General features: G+C 36.0%; 2 protein-coding genes across 7 annotated transcripts; one reads left to right on the plus strand and one right to left on the minus strand.

Moving 5' to 3' along the window:
- Nucleotides 1–262: 262 nt before the first annotated feature.
- LOC110812797 (Mitochondrial substrate carrier family protein) lies at nt 263–10,093 on the plus strand. 6 transcript variants are annotated; one of them, XM_022039646.2, is made up of 10 exons: nt 266–433; nt 917–1,041; nt 2,944–4,232; nt 4,343–4,461; nt 4,748–4,872; nt 5,074–5,173; nt 8,120–8,197; nt 8,290–8,373; nt 9,255–9,340; nt 9,435–10,093. In XM_022039646.2, the coding sequence occupies exons 3-10, from the start codon at nt 3,011–3,013 to the stop codon at nt 9,667–9,669; spliced, it is 2,049 nt and encodes a 682-aa protein (XP_021895338.1). In that variant the 5' UTR covers nt 266–433; nt 917–1,041; nt 2,944–3,010; the 3' UTR covers nt 9,670–10,093. The 6 variants fall into 6 exon arrangements, with proteins under 6 accessions (XP_021895341.1, XP_021895338.1, XP_021895339.1 ...); XM_022039647.2 differs by lacking the exon at nt 917–1,041 and having other exon boundaries at nt 9,435–9,686; nt 10,024–10,093; XM_022039645.2 differs by lacking the exon at nt 917–1,041.
- Nucleotides 10,094–11,794: 1,701 nt separating this feature from the next.
- On the minus strand, nt 11,795–15,181 carry LOC110812779 (bromo-adjacent domain protein, putative (DUF3527)). The gene is made up of 2 exons (XM_022039622.2): nt 13,295–15,181; nt 11,795–12,711 (listed from the first exon to the last, which is right to left on the minus strand). The coding sequence occupies exons 1-2, from the start codon at nt 15,179–15,181 to the stop codon at nt 12,385–12,387; spliced, it is 2,214 nt and encodes a 737-aa protein (XP_021895314.1). The 3' UTR covers nt 11,795–12,384.
- Nucleotides 15,182–16,492: the final 1,311 nt, after the last annotated feature.

The raw sequence follows: 16,492 nt of genomic DNA on the forward strand, positions 1-16,492 counted from the left end.
TCAAGCACGCTTTAGGAAGGTTCACAATGAAATAAAACGCAGAAGCATCTTCTACTGCAACATAACACAACAAAATCCTGCAACAGCAATCCAAACCATTAAAACCCACGTGATCCTCCTCATGATCAGAATCGACAAATAACATTTATCACTTTACATCCATATCGTACACCTTTCCGCACTGGAACTTTCCTCGCAATTTCCTTTCATGGCTCCTTCGCAAAACATATAAATAAATAAATAAAATAAATAACCCTCATGATTTTTTAAAATTCTCACTCTTTCTGGTCTTGCACATATCTTTATAAACCCCCTTAAGCTTCCATAAATAAAACCAGTAACTTTCCAGAACTTTGTTCAACTTTCTCCAGAAAATGAATCGCAGAATTCAACTAACTTTACTTTCTGCTTCAGGGTCAGCTAATTCATCGAGGTTTCTGTTCTAATGCTCAAACTTGTCCTCTTAGTAGTCACATTAATTTGTATATTTACGCATTTACTGTTTATTTTCTGCTTAATTACCGAGGAACTTGAAGAAAAAACATTGTATTTGTTTTACTCTTACACAGACTGATTTTTGATCCTAAGAGAAATTTAGGTCTGTGTCGACTTGATAATGATACGGCCGTTTCTTAATTGAATTAAGCTATGTTTTGTACATTTTTCTAGTACTTACGGACGTTTTTGGTGCTCGGTCAGTATTTAGTTGCTAACTCTAGTGTATTGGATTAGGACTTTGCATATAAGCTCAGAGAATGCTTTTGATTCAATGACATGAAGTAGTAACAGAAAGCAATCAGCTGTTACATTAGTTGAAGGAACCAATTAGTCTGTATTATGTGCATTTCTCTAGTAGGTATGGATGGCTGTGGTGCTTGATTTCTATTTGATTGTTGGCTCTGGTCTCCTCTTTTAGGAATTTGCATCTAAAGAATGACATGTTGCTGATGGCTTGTTAAGTACTACAGAATTAGAGAATGCTTTTGGTTAAGTCCAGATAAAATAGAAAGGAGAAGCAATTAGCCCGTAGATTAACTAAAGGTACCTGCTTTCAAGTTCTTTTTTAAGTCTTTTGCTACTGGATTTAGGTGCACCTAGACTTTGTTTAGCCTGTTATCATTGTGGGTTTGTTAATTGTTTGTAATATGTATGAATCATTGCCTATCTTTTTTATTCTTGAAAAGTTTCATTGCCTACCTAGTCCAAGGTTGAAAGAATTTCCAAGAGATCTTTTTTTTTTTTTTTTTATTTATAAAAAAGATGGTGGATAGGGATTTCAATATTAGTTTAAATGGAAAATGTTTTCATGTGCTTTATCCGGATTTCCCTCACAACTTTGTTTTTCTGTTACCTAGATTGATGGCAAAAAAAAATTGGTTCAACAATGAGTATTTGAGTCTGGTTGGAAAAAGATCTTAAATATTTGTTGGTTATCAGATCCATTTATTGTGTTTGAACTCCTCTTCATCTTTCCCAGTTCTTTCTGTGAATAACTGATTTTATGACATAAAGTTACAACTCCCTTTGACTAGCTTGTAGTTTTGTTTCATTTCTTGCTATTTTGCTGTTTGTACACTTTTTTTTTTGTGGAAAAAGAAATCTGATTGGAAGAGAGAGGAAAAGGGTACATTAGAGAAAGACTAGCTGTCAACCAAAGAACAAGACAGAGCCAAAAAAAGAAGAGAACAGAAGGTTGGAAAAGCAAAATAAACTCAATAAAGAATGGACTAATAGTTGGCCCAATTTCTTTACAAAGTAGACAAGGAGAAATCTGAAAATTCTGTGGACCTTAACCCTAAGACTTCCGAGTCATCTTGTCCTAAAGAAGCAAATAACAAGAAAATAGATCCTTAAAAATCCTAGCGTTTCTCCAACCACAATGATCACAACACATCCTGGAGTGGGCCCCTCCACAACCATGTATACTCTATTCTCTTTCCAATCCCATGAAGGGAAGAGGTAATAAAGGTCTCATTCTCTGGAGGAGCAATCAAACAAACATCAAATGTATCAAATAATTATGTTCAAAGCTTCCAAGCCACATCATATTGCAAAAAACAATAGCTATGGATCTCATTATCATTGAAACATATAGTAGGCATTTGGAAACAAAGCATGATTTAGCTTGTGAACTTGAAGAACATCATTTATATTAAGCCTATTAAGAATTTCAGTTCAAATGTTACCTTAGAAGGAGCAGAAACCTTCCAAAAAGAATTACCAAAAACAATATGCTGAATAGAGGGATTCTGGATTAAAAAGGCAAACAAGATTTGTAGGTAAGGATATCAAACAAGTCCAGAGACCAAACTTTATGGTGAGGACTGAGAGAAAGAATGCAGGCCCAATAAAGCTGAAGTAAAGAAACCATATCATGCACCTCTCTCATTAAGATTTCTATGGAAGAACAAATTCTAATAAATATGATCATCTTGAGCAGTGAAACAAGAGATAGTAGTGTTATGGTGAAAGAAGCTGTAAAGGTGCAGAAAGCGAGTCGCCAAAAGAAGACGACCAAACCAAAGATCCTCCTTGAACAAGATTTTGGAGCCATCTCCTAACTGAACCTGATACAGGGGTAAAAAGGAGTCAGAAATAGAGACTCTAGGTCCTAATACTGCTCAGAATTACTTGTACATATCATGTGCCGCAAACAGTTAAATTCCAACCTCATAAGCATTTTGCCAACAAGTACATGTTCTTATGAACTAGGTTCTGAATACCCAAATCCTCATCCTCTTCAGGAAGGCAGTTCACATCCCATCTAAATCAAATTTTCTTTTAACAACCAGTCAAAGATCATAAACTTCACTGTCTACTTTATTAGGTCTTTACACCCTCTTACTTTTTGCTTGGCAGTTGCATTATTCTGCATTTATAATCTAAAAAATTATGTAGCTAATTTCCAGATGATAATTCAATTTTATTAATTAAACTTTGCAGTTACTATTTAATCAAGATATTGCTCTACTCTCTACATTTTCAAGGATATTCTTCAAAAATTTAAGAAATGGCTGCCTGTAAAAGACCTCCTAAATCTTCAATAGAACACAATGGTTATTCAGTTAAGTGTGCATCATTTAAGATTGTTGATTTCCTTCCTAAAGAATATGCTTCCCTCTCTGGTGACAAGAAGCAGAACAAAAACAAAGGATCTGAACAACTGTCCACTGAAGTATTGAGCATGAGCGAGATAATATCAGCAATCGACCAGATTTGGGATTGTGCAAATCGTCTTTCTCTTTTTCAACCTAAATCAAAGTCGAATCTAAATCTGAGTGGCTATCAGAAGGAAGATGTCTTAGATGGCTTGGACACAGGACAAAAGGGTAGGGCACCCCTTTTAGATGGTAGTGAAAGCTTTCAGTGGTCACCTGTATTGCAGTCTAAGTTTGAGTTTTTGAAGGTAACCCAGAAGATTTCACTTTTTGAACCTTGTAATGAAAATTGCAGGGAATCATTTTTCTCAAGGCTTTTGCAGGGTGGTAGAAACTTGTCTAATAATTCTTGGAAAGGAAATGAATTTGGAATTAGATCTGTTGGATTATTTTCTGAGCTAGGGAATACGTATCAATGGATGAAAGAATTAGTTCCTGCTGGGCTTAAATATCATCTTAATAGCACTGAGATTGGAACCAAGCAAATTGGTGAATGCTGCATTCCAGGACAAGCAGGTAGCTCAACTGGGGCCTGTGTTTCTGGAACAACTAATCCTGCAAGCAACACCGTAGTTGGAGGTGCTGAGTGTAATTCTGATTCACTCAGATCAAAAGATCTGCCTTTATGTGATGATTCAAATTTAAGGATGAATACTGGAGTAACCTCACTACTTTCAGATTACCTTATGGCTGCACAAGCTGATAACAGTGTTGCAAACACCTCAAGTTCTAGTCTTTATGCAGATTGTCATGTTGGTGATATCTCTTCTTGTGCTAGTGCACGTGAAGGATGGCAACATCTGATTAATGGTGGAGAAGTGCTAGAAAGTGATGGAAAACAGCCTCATGAGTTTGTCACAGAAGAAGAAAATAGAACAGTAATTCCCTCATCTGGAGTTGAAAAGTCTCATTATGCCCCTGCTAGGCAACAGCATGCTTTTGCTGGGGCATTAGCTGGTGCATTCGTTAGTGTTTGTCTTCATCCTGTCGATACAGTTAAGACAGTTATTCAATCTTGTAGTACAGAGCAGAAGTCTATATGTTATATTGGAAAGTCCATTGTTTCTGAAAGAGGTAAATTATCATGACAACTGAAGAACTTCTTTTGGCCTCAAGACCTTATTCCGTCATAATTGGTAACCTGCTTTCTTAGTTTTTTCTCTATTCATAGACGTGTATTTCAGGTTTTACTGGACTTTATCGTGGAATTGCTAGCAATATTGCATCTTCAGCTCCTATATCTGCTGTTTATACTTTCACGTATGAATCAGTTAAAGGTGCTTTGCTTCCTCTTTTCCCTAAGGTAGTTCTGGTTTTGTTTTCTCATCCAACTATCTTGCTTTGCTGTTGTTATTTCTGCTTTCTTCTATCATCTTTTTAGCTTCTTTGTTATAATTGTTAGTTCATGTGCTTTTGGACATGTGCACTTCTCAAGATCTCCACATCTCATTTGTTTCCCTGTGGTAATGAGTGAGAAGAGAAGAGCCATGAAGATGTTTTAACTAAAGCTTTGACAATTAGTTGTGTCCTCACAATAACTCTAACATTATTAGACTTCTGTAAGTCTTATCTTCCCTTTTCTTCTTCAGGAATATTTCTCTCTTGCCCATTGTATAGCAGGTGGTTGTGCAAGTGTTGCTACTTCTTTTATTTTTACTCCAAGTGAGCGAATAAAGCAACAGATGCAAGTTGGTTCCCACTATCATAATTGCTGGTATGTATTATCAACAATTTCATCAACTTGTTGACGAAGATGGTGTGTATTTTAGCACCTGCATTTTGCTTCAAATTGCATGCCAGATTTTGAAAGTTAGAATTTTTTACATTTTGAGAGTTTCTTGTCGTGTTTGCCTTGGCAGATATTCTCACCTCCGAGGGGTGTGTTTAATATCATCTTTGCCTTGCACCTATGCAGGAATGCATTTGTAGGGGTTATTAGAAAGGGTGGTTTGCCTTCTTTATATGCAGGATGGGGAGCTGTACTCTGCAGAAATGTCCCTCACTCAATCATCAAGGTAAGGTCTTGTCCCACACTTAATTATCGAGGTTAGGTTTTGTCACTCGGTCATCAAGGTTGAGTCTTTCTACGAACCATAATTAGTTTAGATACTGTCCATATGATTCTTCTGGTAAGGGAGGAGTAAAAAAACAATCTGAATGTCACTGTCACAATTATTGGGTTTGTGCATATAAAATTGTCATAGAAAGAATGAAACAGGCATTCTGATTATAAGATGGTCACAGCAAGGAGGAAGAAAGGGATGGAGAGTTAATAAAACTATCTGCATCCCTGCTTCCACGTGATCTTTTTTTATTTTGAAATAAAAAGGCAGATAGATAAGTAGGTACCAAGGAGATACCACCAATGTAAAAGGGTATCAAAAGCAAAAAACTGTCTCATATATGAGGATTACAAAATAGCAGTAATTAAAGGGTCTATAAGCTTCCCCAAATTCTCTCCATCAGTTAGATGCCCTGAAAACAAAATAATCTGGGTGTAAAACTATTAAAAATAATCTGGGTATAAAACTATTAAATATAATCTCTAATTCCATCAAAGGAGAAAAGTGCTCTTGAAAACTCTCTTGTTTCTTTATCTCCTAAACCTGAAAGATACACACAGGAATAAGAGATAAGAGCTTTTTCCTCGATTTAGATAATCTAATTTCAGATGAAGCCCGTAACTCATTTGGGGTAGATCCAAAGATTACTCAAGACAAGTTGAGAAGAGCTAAGGCAAAATCCCAGAACCTTCTAGCCTTTAAAAACTGTAGAAGAAGATGGTTGTGAGATTTACACTCTTAGTGGTATATAGGACATAAATTAACTATTCTTCCTCGAGTTGTAATAGTTAAAATCCTGTCCAAGCTGCTTCCCACACGACAAAACACTATACACTTATTGCTTCCTAATTAATTCTGACGTGTTCATTAATTCTTTTTTTCAATTCCATCGACTTTGACATCTATTATAGTTTAAAATAATTGGAATCTCAAGGAAGAGAATGAGTCATGGTTCACCGTTACTGAAATTGACAAGTCTTTTCTAGATGTAGCTAAGCATGAACACTTAAGTGAAGGAAGATTGAGAGTGTTCTCCAATTTTGTCAAACCATAATGTCTCGGTCATGGAAATAAAGGTAAAAAAGCTTGTCATTCATGTGCTTATTGTGAGAATGTTGTTTTAATTTTCATAGATGAACAACTCAATCTTTGAAGTAACTGCATTTGTGACCATACAGACTAGTTTGGATAGATACTATGGATATTTTGGTAACAAACTCTTGTTTAATCACCAACTACCTACAATTGTTTAATCTTTTCTGTTGTTCTTCCTATAAGATTCAGACATATTTGTCTATGTCGACTTTACTTTATGGTCTTCATTTTCATAATGACAAGACTACCAATGCTTATCATTTTATGCTTCCCATAAAGTATATAGGAACCAATGACTACAGAAGAGATAAGTAAATATAGACGTCCAAAAGTTGGCTAAAGTTAAGGAAATGGGATAAAGAGAAGAAGTAACTGAAGTTGAGGAACAAGTGAAACCGGCATTTCTTCCTAAGAGTAAAGATTTTGAGGTTATTCAAGAACTTTCACTACCTAAAAAGAGTTATGTAGTAGTACAATGCAAGTAGGAACCCAAGGCAACAATTGAGAGTTTTGGCATTGAAGGGAATTGCCAAACACAAAGTACACTAAATTTTCATGGGAAGCTTGAAAATCAAGGTTTTACATCATTCGTCACTTGAAACAAGTGATCGATTTTTCCCCAACAATGAGAAAATAATGCACAATGACTTTGTTTAGATGTATACTGTTTAAGAGTCTATTATCTAATATTAATACTTTTAGAATTTAATTGTTTGGTATTTAGTTTTTTCTCTTTGTATTAGTGATATTGTTTCCTGATCCTATTAATATTAATCTTTCTTAGTCTAATTCTATTATGAAAAGATTTCTTTGGAGCCATTATAAGTATATTTATAATTTCACTTCCCAAAGACAGATTTCAGTTGTTAAATAAAATATGTTCGAGTATTTTTTAGTTTTATAGTTGTGTAATGGTCTCAAATCTTTAAGCTTGATGCTTAGGACTCCTTAATCTAGGTGTAATATCTAGGTTCTTAAGGAAAATTACAGAACTAGTGAAAGGGGAGGGCCTGTGATCTAGACTGCACTGAGTTTGAAACATCATCCTACTTCAACCAAAGATAAAAGCCTATCAAAGGTATCTAACCTTCCTTATGAGTGAAATAAGATACTTATTTTTTCTCATAAAAACCAGCCAGCCAGTAATATATAAAAGGATTTGGAACTTTTTTTTTTTACCTTTTCCGAAAAGTGCATAGTTTAGTTTTTTTTTTGGTCAACCTGATGGAAAAAGCCACATGTCCACTCTTTAAAGTTTTCTCCAAGAGGTATGCTCTTTAATCCAAAAGAATTTGCAAGAAGCTTCAAAAAGCCATCTGATTCTAAGCTAAAAAGATAAAAGAGAAACTTTTCTTATCCTCATTCTTTGTTTTCGAAAGGTTATCCTCTACTTTATCCTCCAAGACAACATTAAAAGATTTCGTTTCTATCACCAAGAAATTTGCTTGGTGATTGAAATGGCATTGTGAAAGAAAATAGACCAGCCAAGATGATGGCAAAGAACTCCGAGGACAGAGGATTTCTCTCGTGATAAGCCAAGAGAGAGATGATATGCCAATGGTAATTATATATCTGTTGTGCGTATAAGATGGTGACATAAGGAGGGAAGGGGGGTTGTCATGAGAGATTTAATTGTGGTTGTAAAGACTTTCACAGCAAAAGGGGTTGAATAGGTAAACCAACCTGCATTTTGTGATCATTATATTGGTCTTTCTAGTTTTTTTTTCTTTGTAAATTTCCTATTTGTTTTTTTTAGTTACTAAGCATGTGATTTTTTAAATAATCTTTTATCATTGCATGCAGTTCTATGCATATGAAAGCTTGAAGCAAATGATGCTGTCATCTCTACAGTCTGGTGCTCAACTCAACACATTACAAACAGTTTGTTACTCTCTTCTTGTCATCACAATTTTGGTCTCTCTCAGAATTGCATCTATGCAGGGTGTGTTGAGATAATCTTCTTCCTGTTGCAGCTTGTTTGTGGAGGAGTAGCTGGATCTACTGCTGCTATCTTTACAACGCCATTTGATGTGGTGAAAACTAGATTCCAAACACAGGTACTTTATGTACCCAGTCCTCCCCTTCCACCAAACCCCCACCCCCCCTACCGAGTCCCTACCATGTCCAGTACTGTCCTTTGCTAACTTTAATAAGTTAAAATATGAAAGCACATCTGTACAAGGTCTGGGAAAAGCAAATTATTTGGAGGTCCTTGATGTTTGGTATAGTTATAGTTGAGTTTATTATGTTTGAAAATAACAATTTAGTCATTTTATCATTTAATGTTATAGAAAGTAAAAAATAAATTAAGTTACCTACTTTGATAATAGGTTCTCATGCATATTATGCTTTTCTTATACTTCTAACTCCTGCTTTTTCTTTGTCATCTGAGCTGAAATCATTGTAACTTTATTGCTTTTTTTCTTGTGGAATCACCTACTATGCTACTGTTCTTATTATTCCAATTACGTAATTAGCATGTAACATGCACTTAGTTATCAGTTAACGCTGATTAAGAAGCAAAATAAGTCAACGAATCTGTTTATTATGCAGAGATCGAATTATTTTAAAATAATTTACCCAGTTGTAATTATATCATAGCAACTCGATCTCTATAAAATATCTGTTTGACTCAATTATAATAATATCATAACCTCAAATATATTAACTTAATTTACCATATTTGGATATCAGAACCACAGGCTGTTCTTCTAATGTGACCAAATGACCTGCATGCTAAGGAATTTAATTATCTCCACTTGAATAACAGCTGAAATATTAATGTTGGAGACATTTTATGTTGCTTTCACCTCAGTAGCGTGGAAATATATGCTTACATGTTACTTCCTTGCCTGTTTGCACCTCTCTGGCATTTGAAACCCTAGTCCTGTATAATATTTAGTTATGTATGTTTTAATGTATTTTTCCTACTATGCAGGTTCCTGGCTCCAGGAGCCAATATAACAATGTCTTTCAGGCCCTTCAGGAAATAGCCAAGCAGGAAGGTTTAAAAGGGCTATACAGGTATATTGTTGGTTGTTACATTCTCGTCTGTGTTGAAAGCATGCTTTCCCTATGCTCCTTGTGGTTTGATATTCCTAATTTCATTGCGGATCAGGGGATTGATTCCGAGACTGGTTATGTATATGTCTCAAGGAGCTCTCTTCTTTGCTTCATATGAATTTTTTAAGAGTTTATTTTCCTTGGAGGTGCCACATACTAGCACTCAAAGGACCTGGCATAAGCAAAAGAGCAAGGATGGTATAAGATTAGAGCAATCTGCATTTGTGTCATCATCTTCTTCTGGATCAGATCCAGTTTCATCATCATCATCATCAAGTTTGCGTTCATGACCATGGTAGGCTCGGAGGTAAAAACCTAAGCATTAGACATAAAAGATTGGAGAACCAAGTCATCCTTCACTTGACTCTATCAAAGGGTCTTTTCTTTAGGAAATTTTGATTTTATTCCACGCACCCAAAGATTTGACGTAACAGGGTTCTGCTGTCGTATTTAGCAGACGTATGTTTTGAATGTATCAACAGGAGAAGGGTGTGGAGCTGGATGTCGGTAGCAAATGTATCACTGTTTGTATCATTATTTTCAGCTTAGAAAAACATGTAGTTGTATTATTATTAGTACGTTATACATAATTTTTCAAGTGTAAAAGCCTTTGATGCTTTCCAATTACATATTTATTTTTGTAGGACTGAATCAAGACAATAAGCTGCAAAGACTCAAAAAATAATCCAAGGGTTGTCAACCACTGTTTTGTCTTGTGCTTGTCTCAGACCTCTCATTTTATTTCTGACAAGTCCCGATCTAGATTCCAATTCCAGTCAACGATGGAGAGGTCCCTCATGACCGTACATCTACATCAAAATAATGGGACGCTGGAACCTCTGTGGGACCAAAAATCTTGGGGGGGCGGGGGGGAAGACATCAAAATCTTGGTGACAGAAAAAATGACACGTCAAAAATAACTGGGACAACTATCTGTCACGATCATTTATTCCTTTTTACCATTTATGCTTGTTAACCATGAAACTAGGTTTTTCAGATTTATATTAAACGAAATACGAGTTTATCTTAATTTTAAAGGGTAAATTATAAGGGCATTCCTGGATTTTGAACTTAATTTCCATAGGATCTATTAGATTAAAACATTATGAGTCTTTATATTCTGAATTTTTAAGGAAAATTGAAGGATTTTAACCAAAATTGAAAAGATTGTTTAATCAAGCAAGCTATTCAATCAGAGTTCTCCAAGTTGTTTATCTAAATTGGGTCACAATTTAATCTTTTTTTTTAAAAAAAAAAAACAAATTGATGATGATATTTAATAATTTATTAGGATCAATTATCGTATTTGTTCAAAATACATAGATAAACTAATGAATCTAAATTATGCCCAAAACCCGTGAACTCTGATAAAGTAATGACCTTTATAAATTTCTTGTCAAGAAAAGGAAGGATGTTATGATCTCTATGGTTATCACAAAAATTTCATTTGATCATTAACTCTCAAAAGAATTTGCAAGATATATGATATTTGAATAATGTTATCTTATTGTTGTTAAAGGATACTGTATAATTTATCAAATTATCTCAAAATATCAATAATGAATAGCAGGTGCGTTATTTATAATACTATTACACGAGATTGATTAGAAATTGTAGCTTCTCCTAACATAAACTTGTTACTACATTGTTTAAGTTACAAAATCGATTAAATATTCTGTCATGAATATTTATCATACTCTCTCCAAGATGTATGGGGTAGAATGTATAGATTAGACCCTCAAATAACCGATACGATTAATAATTGTGTAAAAGTATCGACTAATTGATCTAGTCTAAATGTATCGGACTCTACCAAAGCATTAGATTGCATATTTTCTCGAACAAAACAAACGTCAAACACGATATAATTTGAACGAGCATGTTGGGCCAGGTTACATGTCATGTATATATACAGTGGTGATTTTGTCACTAAAACAATAAGACGATCTGATGAAGGGCAACAAGCTCTTATAACATATGGAAAGCGAAGTATCAAATAATGATATTTTGAGTGGTGGACAAGAGGAGAAGAATACCTTGAGTTTGAAACATTTCTAGGAATTGAAACTTTCAAACAAGGTAGTCATTGAAGTCTAAAGTTCTCAGTCACATAATTTCAGATGTTAGAGACACTAGAGGAAGGGTGTAAAGAATGGGAAGACCTGAGAGACATGAAGGGAACAGATTGGCAATAGATATAGAAGCTTCAGGAGTCTCGAGTCGTAGTTTTTTGGGGTGTAGTTTCTCTAAACTTGCACTAATATTAGAGTTATTCATGATGTCTTCAGATTTCAATCATACGGAAGTGGGTGATGAATTATTGAAGAAAACTTAGAGAATGAAGTTGAGACATATTAAGACAGATGGGTTTTTTCTGCAGATAGTCCCATGGTACTTCATGATGCTAATTGAGCAAAATCTGAAAAGGTCGTTTGGGTTCCAGAATGATGTACAATCATTGTAAGAGAAATAAAGACAACCTGATGAAAAGTAAAGACAAAGATCAGTCGGGGCTGGCCATTATTCACTATTCTAGAGCTACAAAACTTTTGGTGAACAAATGTTTAGGTGGCTCACAAATTTTAAGTTATCAAAGCTAGGTAACAATTTCTAGGATCCTATTTCCCTCCCTTTCCACCATATTTATAATACAGAAATACAAGGAAAAAGGCTTCTATTTCTGAGCACTACTTTCCCTCTAAAGCTAGAATATGGACAGTATCATGTTTTTGCTCTATATGTACTTCTAATTCTAATCATACCGAAAGAACAAGATAGGCCAGCAAAGAATTTTGCACCTCCAAGTAACCCTCGTTTCTTTTCAGAGGCTCTTCAACTTCAACAAGCTTCGCTAGCCATTAGGCGTAGAGGAGGAAATGAGATAAGACTTTCCTGTGCTAATGCTTCCTTCTTCGGTTCATAGTTTTAATTCCAGTGGTCGCTAAAGTGCACTTTGAGAGTCCGATTAGACATTTTAGCTTCAGCTGAAGAAGCCTGATAAGAGTCTAAACTCTTGCAATTGGAGAAAATGGAGGGTTTAGCAAGTATGAAGGTGAGATTTCTTTCACTTTCTTTGCGACTTTCTTCTCCTCCTCGGTGACTGCATCAATTAAGAATTTCACTTCCTCCTCAATCAGTGCTTTTAGTGAATTGCATTGTGACAACTGCAAAGTTCTTTCTGGTGCAAAAGCAGCAGAGGCTTCAGTATCATGTAATACAGCAACACAAATAGAAAATGCCTGTAATGTGGACAGCTGAGCATGGAAATCAACTGCATACTGTCCCTCCTCAACATATTTCATAGTTAATGCTGGCATATGTTCCTTCGATCCCTGTAAAAGACTCAAAAGGATGATCAAGTGACAACATGTCAGACGCTTACACATGTCTGTATAGAAGGACACCAGTGAAACAAGACCCACGAAGGACACCAGTGAAACAGGACTCAAGACTTTACTAAACAAGCACAATGCTTTCCAACAGTGTAATCAATATTAATGTGATCATAAACACATCTCCATAGAATACTGATTTAGATGCTAAAGAGAACAACAGGATGAAAACCATTTTATGCACATGCCTCGCCTTATGTACGGGGCCCAGATCTAGACACTGAACAGCTCTAAAAAATAAAAAACTGTATGGGGCACAAGATCAGATACAGGACATAGGAGTTCACCACTCCTGGGGCCTTGTTTGTTACAAGATTTGCTGAGTGCAATTCTTGTATGATCAGCTACTATCACAACTCTTTCCCTCCTTAAGATTCTTCATTACCAATGTTTAACAGAATTACCTATTAGTTATGTGATAATTATGAAACATATGAATCTTCATCATCATTTGTTCAATAAAATTTTTTACAGTTCAGTCATAATCATGAAACATGAGCTTGGGTATCAAACCAAATATTACCTGAATGAAAAGTTCCAAAGGGTGGTGATTATCCACAAGTGATCTTTCTTCTGTGCATTGAGCACTAGGATTCCCAAAGACAATAAGAGGGCAGGACATGTCCCAGCCACCACAGTCACAACCTCCACCTAATCTCCATCTCTCCAGTAATGAGGAAGGACCTCGGCTTTCAGAACTTGGCAAACCATGGTTGCCAGTTGGAACTATCACCTTCAGCCTTTCTGGACTTGCAACGTTATGTAGGCCTTTCTTGTTTTGGTCAACACTAGAGAGGTTGAGAAGATTGGTCTTCTCATAAATTTTATCCCCTCGTGTGTATTTCAAGCTCTCTCTCTTCTCAAATGGATCTTGTATAATAATTGCTGCAATTTCAAGGTCTGGATGCAAATTTGCAGCTGCCCATGGGTTTGATTCACTTGAAGCATCAAACTCCCAATCGTCAGAAACATGATTTGGTTGATGTTTGCGTTCAACTGAATCTGACTTGTTATCCGACTCATAACTTCCTACCATGTTTGGGTTGGAACCCTTGGAAGGTTTGACATGATCATGGTAAGATGTTGAGTATTCTTGCCTAGAGACACTTTGCTTTGCATGGGCAATATCATACAACACAAATTCTTTCACCATAGAGTTGCCGAAGACCCCACCATCTTTTAGTTCTGACCATAGATAACATGAAACTTGCATCTGACCCACCAATGAAGATTCTTTGCCACAATCATTCACTCCCCAGACACTAGCATTGCTCTTCTTTCTACTCCCAGTGGAGTGAAATGTGTACACCCATTGAAAAGCATTATCTGCTTTCCATGTCTGGGCAACATAAACATCTTCAGGGCAATCCAAGGAGAATACAAAAAATGGCATCTCATGTTTCTTTTCCAACTTGAGATGGCCATGTAAGTGAACTGGTGAATCCGCAACACTAGAATGATAGGTATCTGCTTTCTCACACTGAGAGTCAACTTCTGAGCTCTGAGCCATATCTGAGAAGTCAGGCAACAAAGGCTTCCGAAATGTCCTGACCTCTCTACTATTTTCTTTACCAGTGGTTTTTACCTCATCTGATTCTATTACATAGCTCAGACGACTTCGTAGAGACTTGGACTTCACAAATGGATCAAACATCTTCTTGATTGGAGTAAGTCGACCCCTAGAACTTGCCCTGGAGTATTGGGCACTAACTGATGGAGACGGAAAAGAAGGAAGTTCCAGCTTAGCAGAATGTGATTTGTGCAACATCATAACTGTGTCTCTGTCAACAAGATCATTACCACCAACCTTCAACTGCTGAGCAGCCTGATCACCTGTGAAGTTCAGATTTTCATTGGAACCTTTATCTAAAGATTTAGATGATTTTTTATCCCTAAGATCTATCTCAATGAACCCATCAGATGAACATGGTTCTACAGAACTCTTCCCAACAGATGATGGCTCCAAATTTGAATTAACAGGAACAACTTGAGGCCTCTCCTGTTCAATTTCTTCATCCAAACTGCATAAAGAATTCACTATTCTGAAGGAAAAAGAGGTGTCACTGCTACGTGACAATTCGATTTTACTCCTTCCAGCAATAGAGTCCATCTTTTTCATTTTGCTCACCTCTCTAGAGCTTTGATAAACGGAACCTCGCTTCAGCTCTATATTACTTTCAAGCCCAAGAGATCTAGATGGAATGCTCTTGCAAGAGGAACTCCGATAACGAAGAAAGCTTATCTCTGTGAAACCCTGCTTTACCCTCAATTCATCTTTACGCAAAGGTTTCACTTTTGTATTTGTCTTTTCAAGCTCTGAACATTTCTGCAGTGTTGGAAGAACAGTATTAGGACTCTGATCCATATTGCTGCCCTTTTCGAGCTCTAACTCCATTGCTAGCGCCATCATGAGAAATCAAGTCCTGCAGTTGATGGAAGATAACAATTCATTCAACTAAAATAAAAAGGCTTTATCAAGTTAAATGACCATTATATGATAAAGTTGAGTATGTACCAGTGAAGAACAAGGTATCAGCATATTTTTGTAGGAATATCAACCATTGGTAACTAAATAGAGGGAAATGCAATATGCACCTAGAGAATTAAAAAGAGACTTAATTGCTATATAGACAAACAAATCTGGTTTTAATTCTGGCAAAAAAAAAGAAGATGTAAGCTTAAAGAAGAATCTGGAACTTACATCTGCAAACCAAAAAATCAAACTGCCAGTAGTTCTCAAGTTCTTTTTTTTTTTTAAAAAAAAAAAGAATGTACATTAAATCTTAAGTAAGCTACCCAATACGCAAAAATTAGAGAAAGAAATTTAATTCCACCGCCGCTGCAAACTATATATTGTTTTGTAATCCTGAATTTGCAGTCAGACGATCTCAACTTTAAAGGTAACCATTGCTCGAAAAGGTGAGCACGCCACTAGAGATTCCAAACTTTGAGATCACATAAACCTCAAAAAACTGAGTGTGATACAGTAAAACAACTGATAGGCACGTACAAACAAGGAATCAGTTGATCTCTATAAGCAACTAATAAAACATAAGAAAAGTGAGGGAGACAAAGGCTACATACAACTAATAAAAAAGAAAAACTTTATATCGCTTGCATTCTAAGCCAACCAAAAGAGGGCCCAGAGGAAGAAGAGAAAAGAAATAGAATGCTATCATACCGTGATAGATCTCGGATAAATGAAGTGAAAGAAGAAGCTAAAAAATTGTACACAGATTCAATCATTTGGTTTTTATCTCTTGTGGGTAAAGTGTATATGATCGTATAAGAATAAGAAGAGCCAAAAAATGGAGGAAGCCATGTTAAAGAGCAGTCAAGCATGACCCAGAGAGTACAAAGAAGAACTGTAAAAGCAGAAGCCAAAAGCAAAAAGAGAGAACTACCACAAAAGCAACAAAACACAACAGAGACAAAAAGTGTAGTTGGGGAGAGAGAAATTACAGAAACAAAAAGAAGAAGATGAAGAAGAAGAAATGAGAGAGGCAGCATGCCTGAGTTACAGTAAGAGAGGGAGAGTAGAGTGGAGTCTCATTGTGTCTCACTCTCACATGAAGAAGAAACAGGCTGCTGTTAGTGTCTAGGAAGTTCAAGAAAAAGGCATCTCCCTCTCAAGCCATCATATAAGCAACTGTTGCTTTGGTTGGCGTGGTTAGGCTACTTTTTTCTGTGGGGCAAAGTTCTAGACGAGCAAAAAGCCAAT

Source organism: Carica papaya, chromosome 4 (genome assembly GCF_054855325.1).
Source record: "Carica papaya isolate Zhongbai chromosome 4, ASM5485532v1, whole genome shotgun sequence".
Classification (NCBI taxonomy): Eukaryota; Viridiplantae; Streptophyta; class Magnoliopsida; order Brassicales; family Caricaceae; genus Carica; species Carica papaya.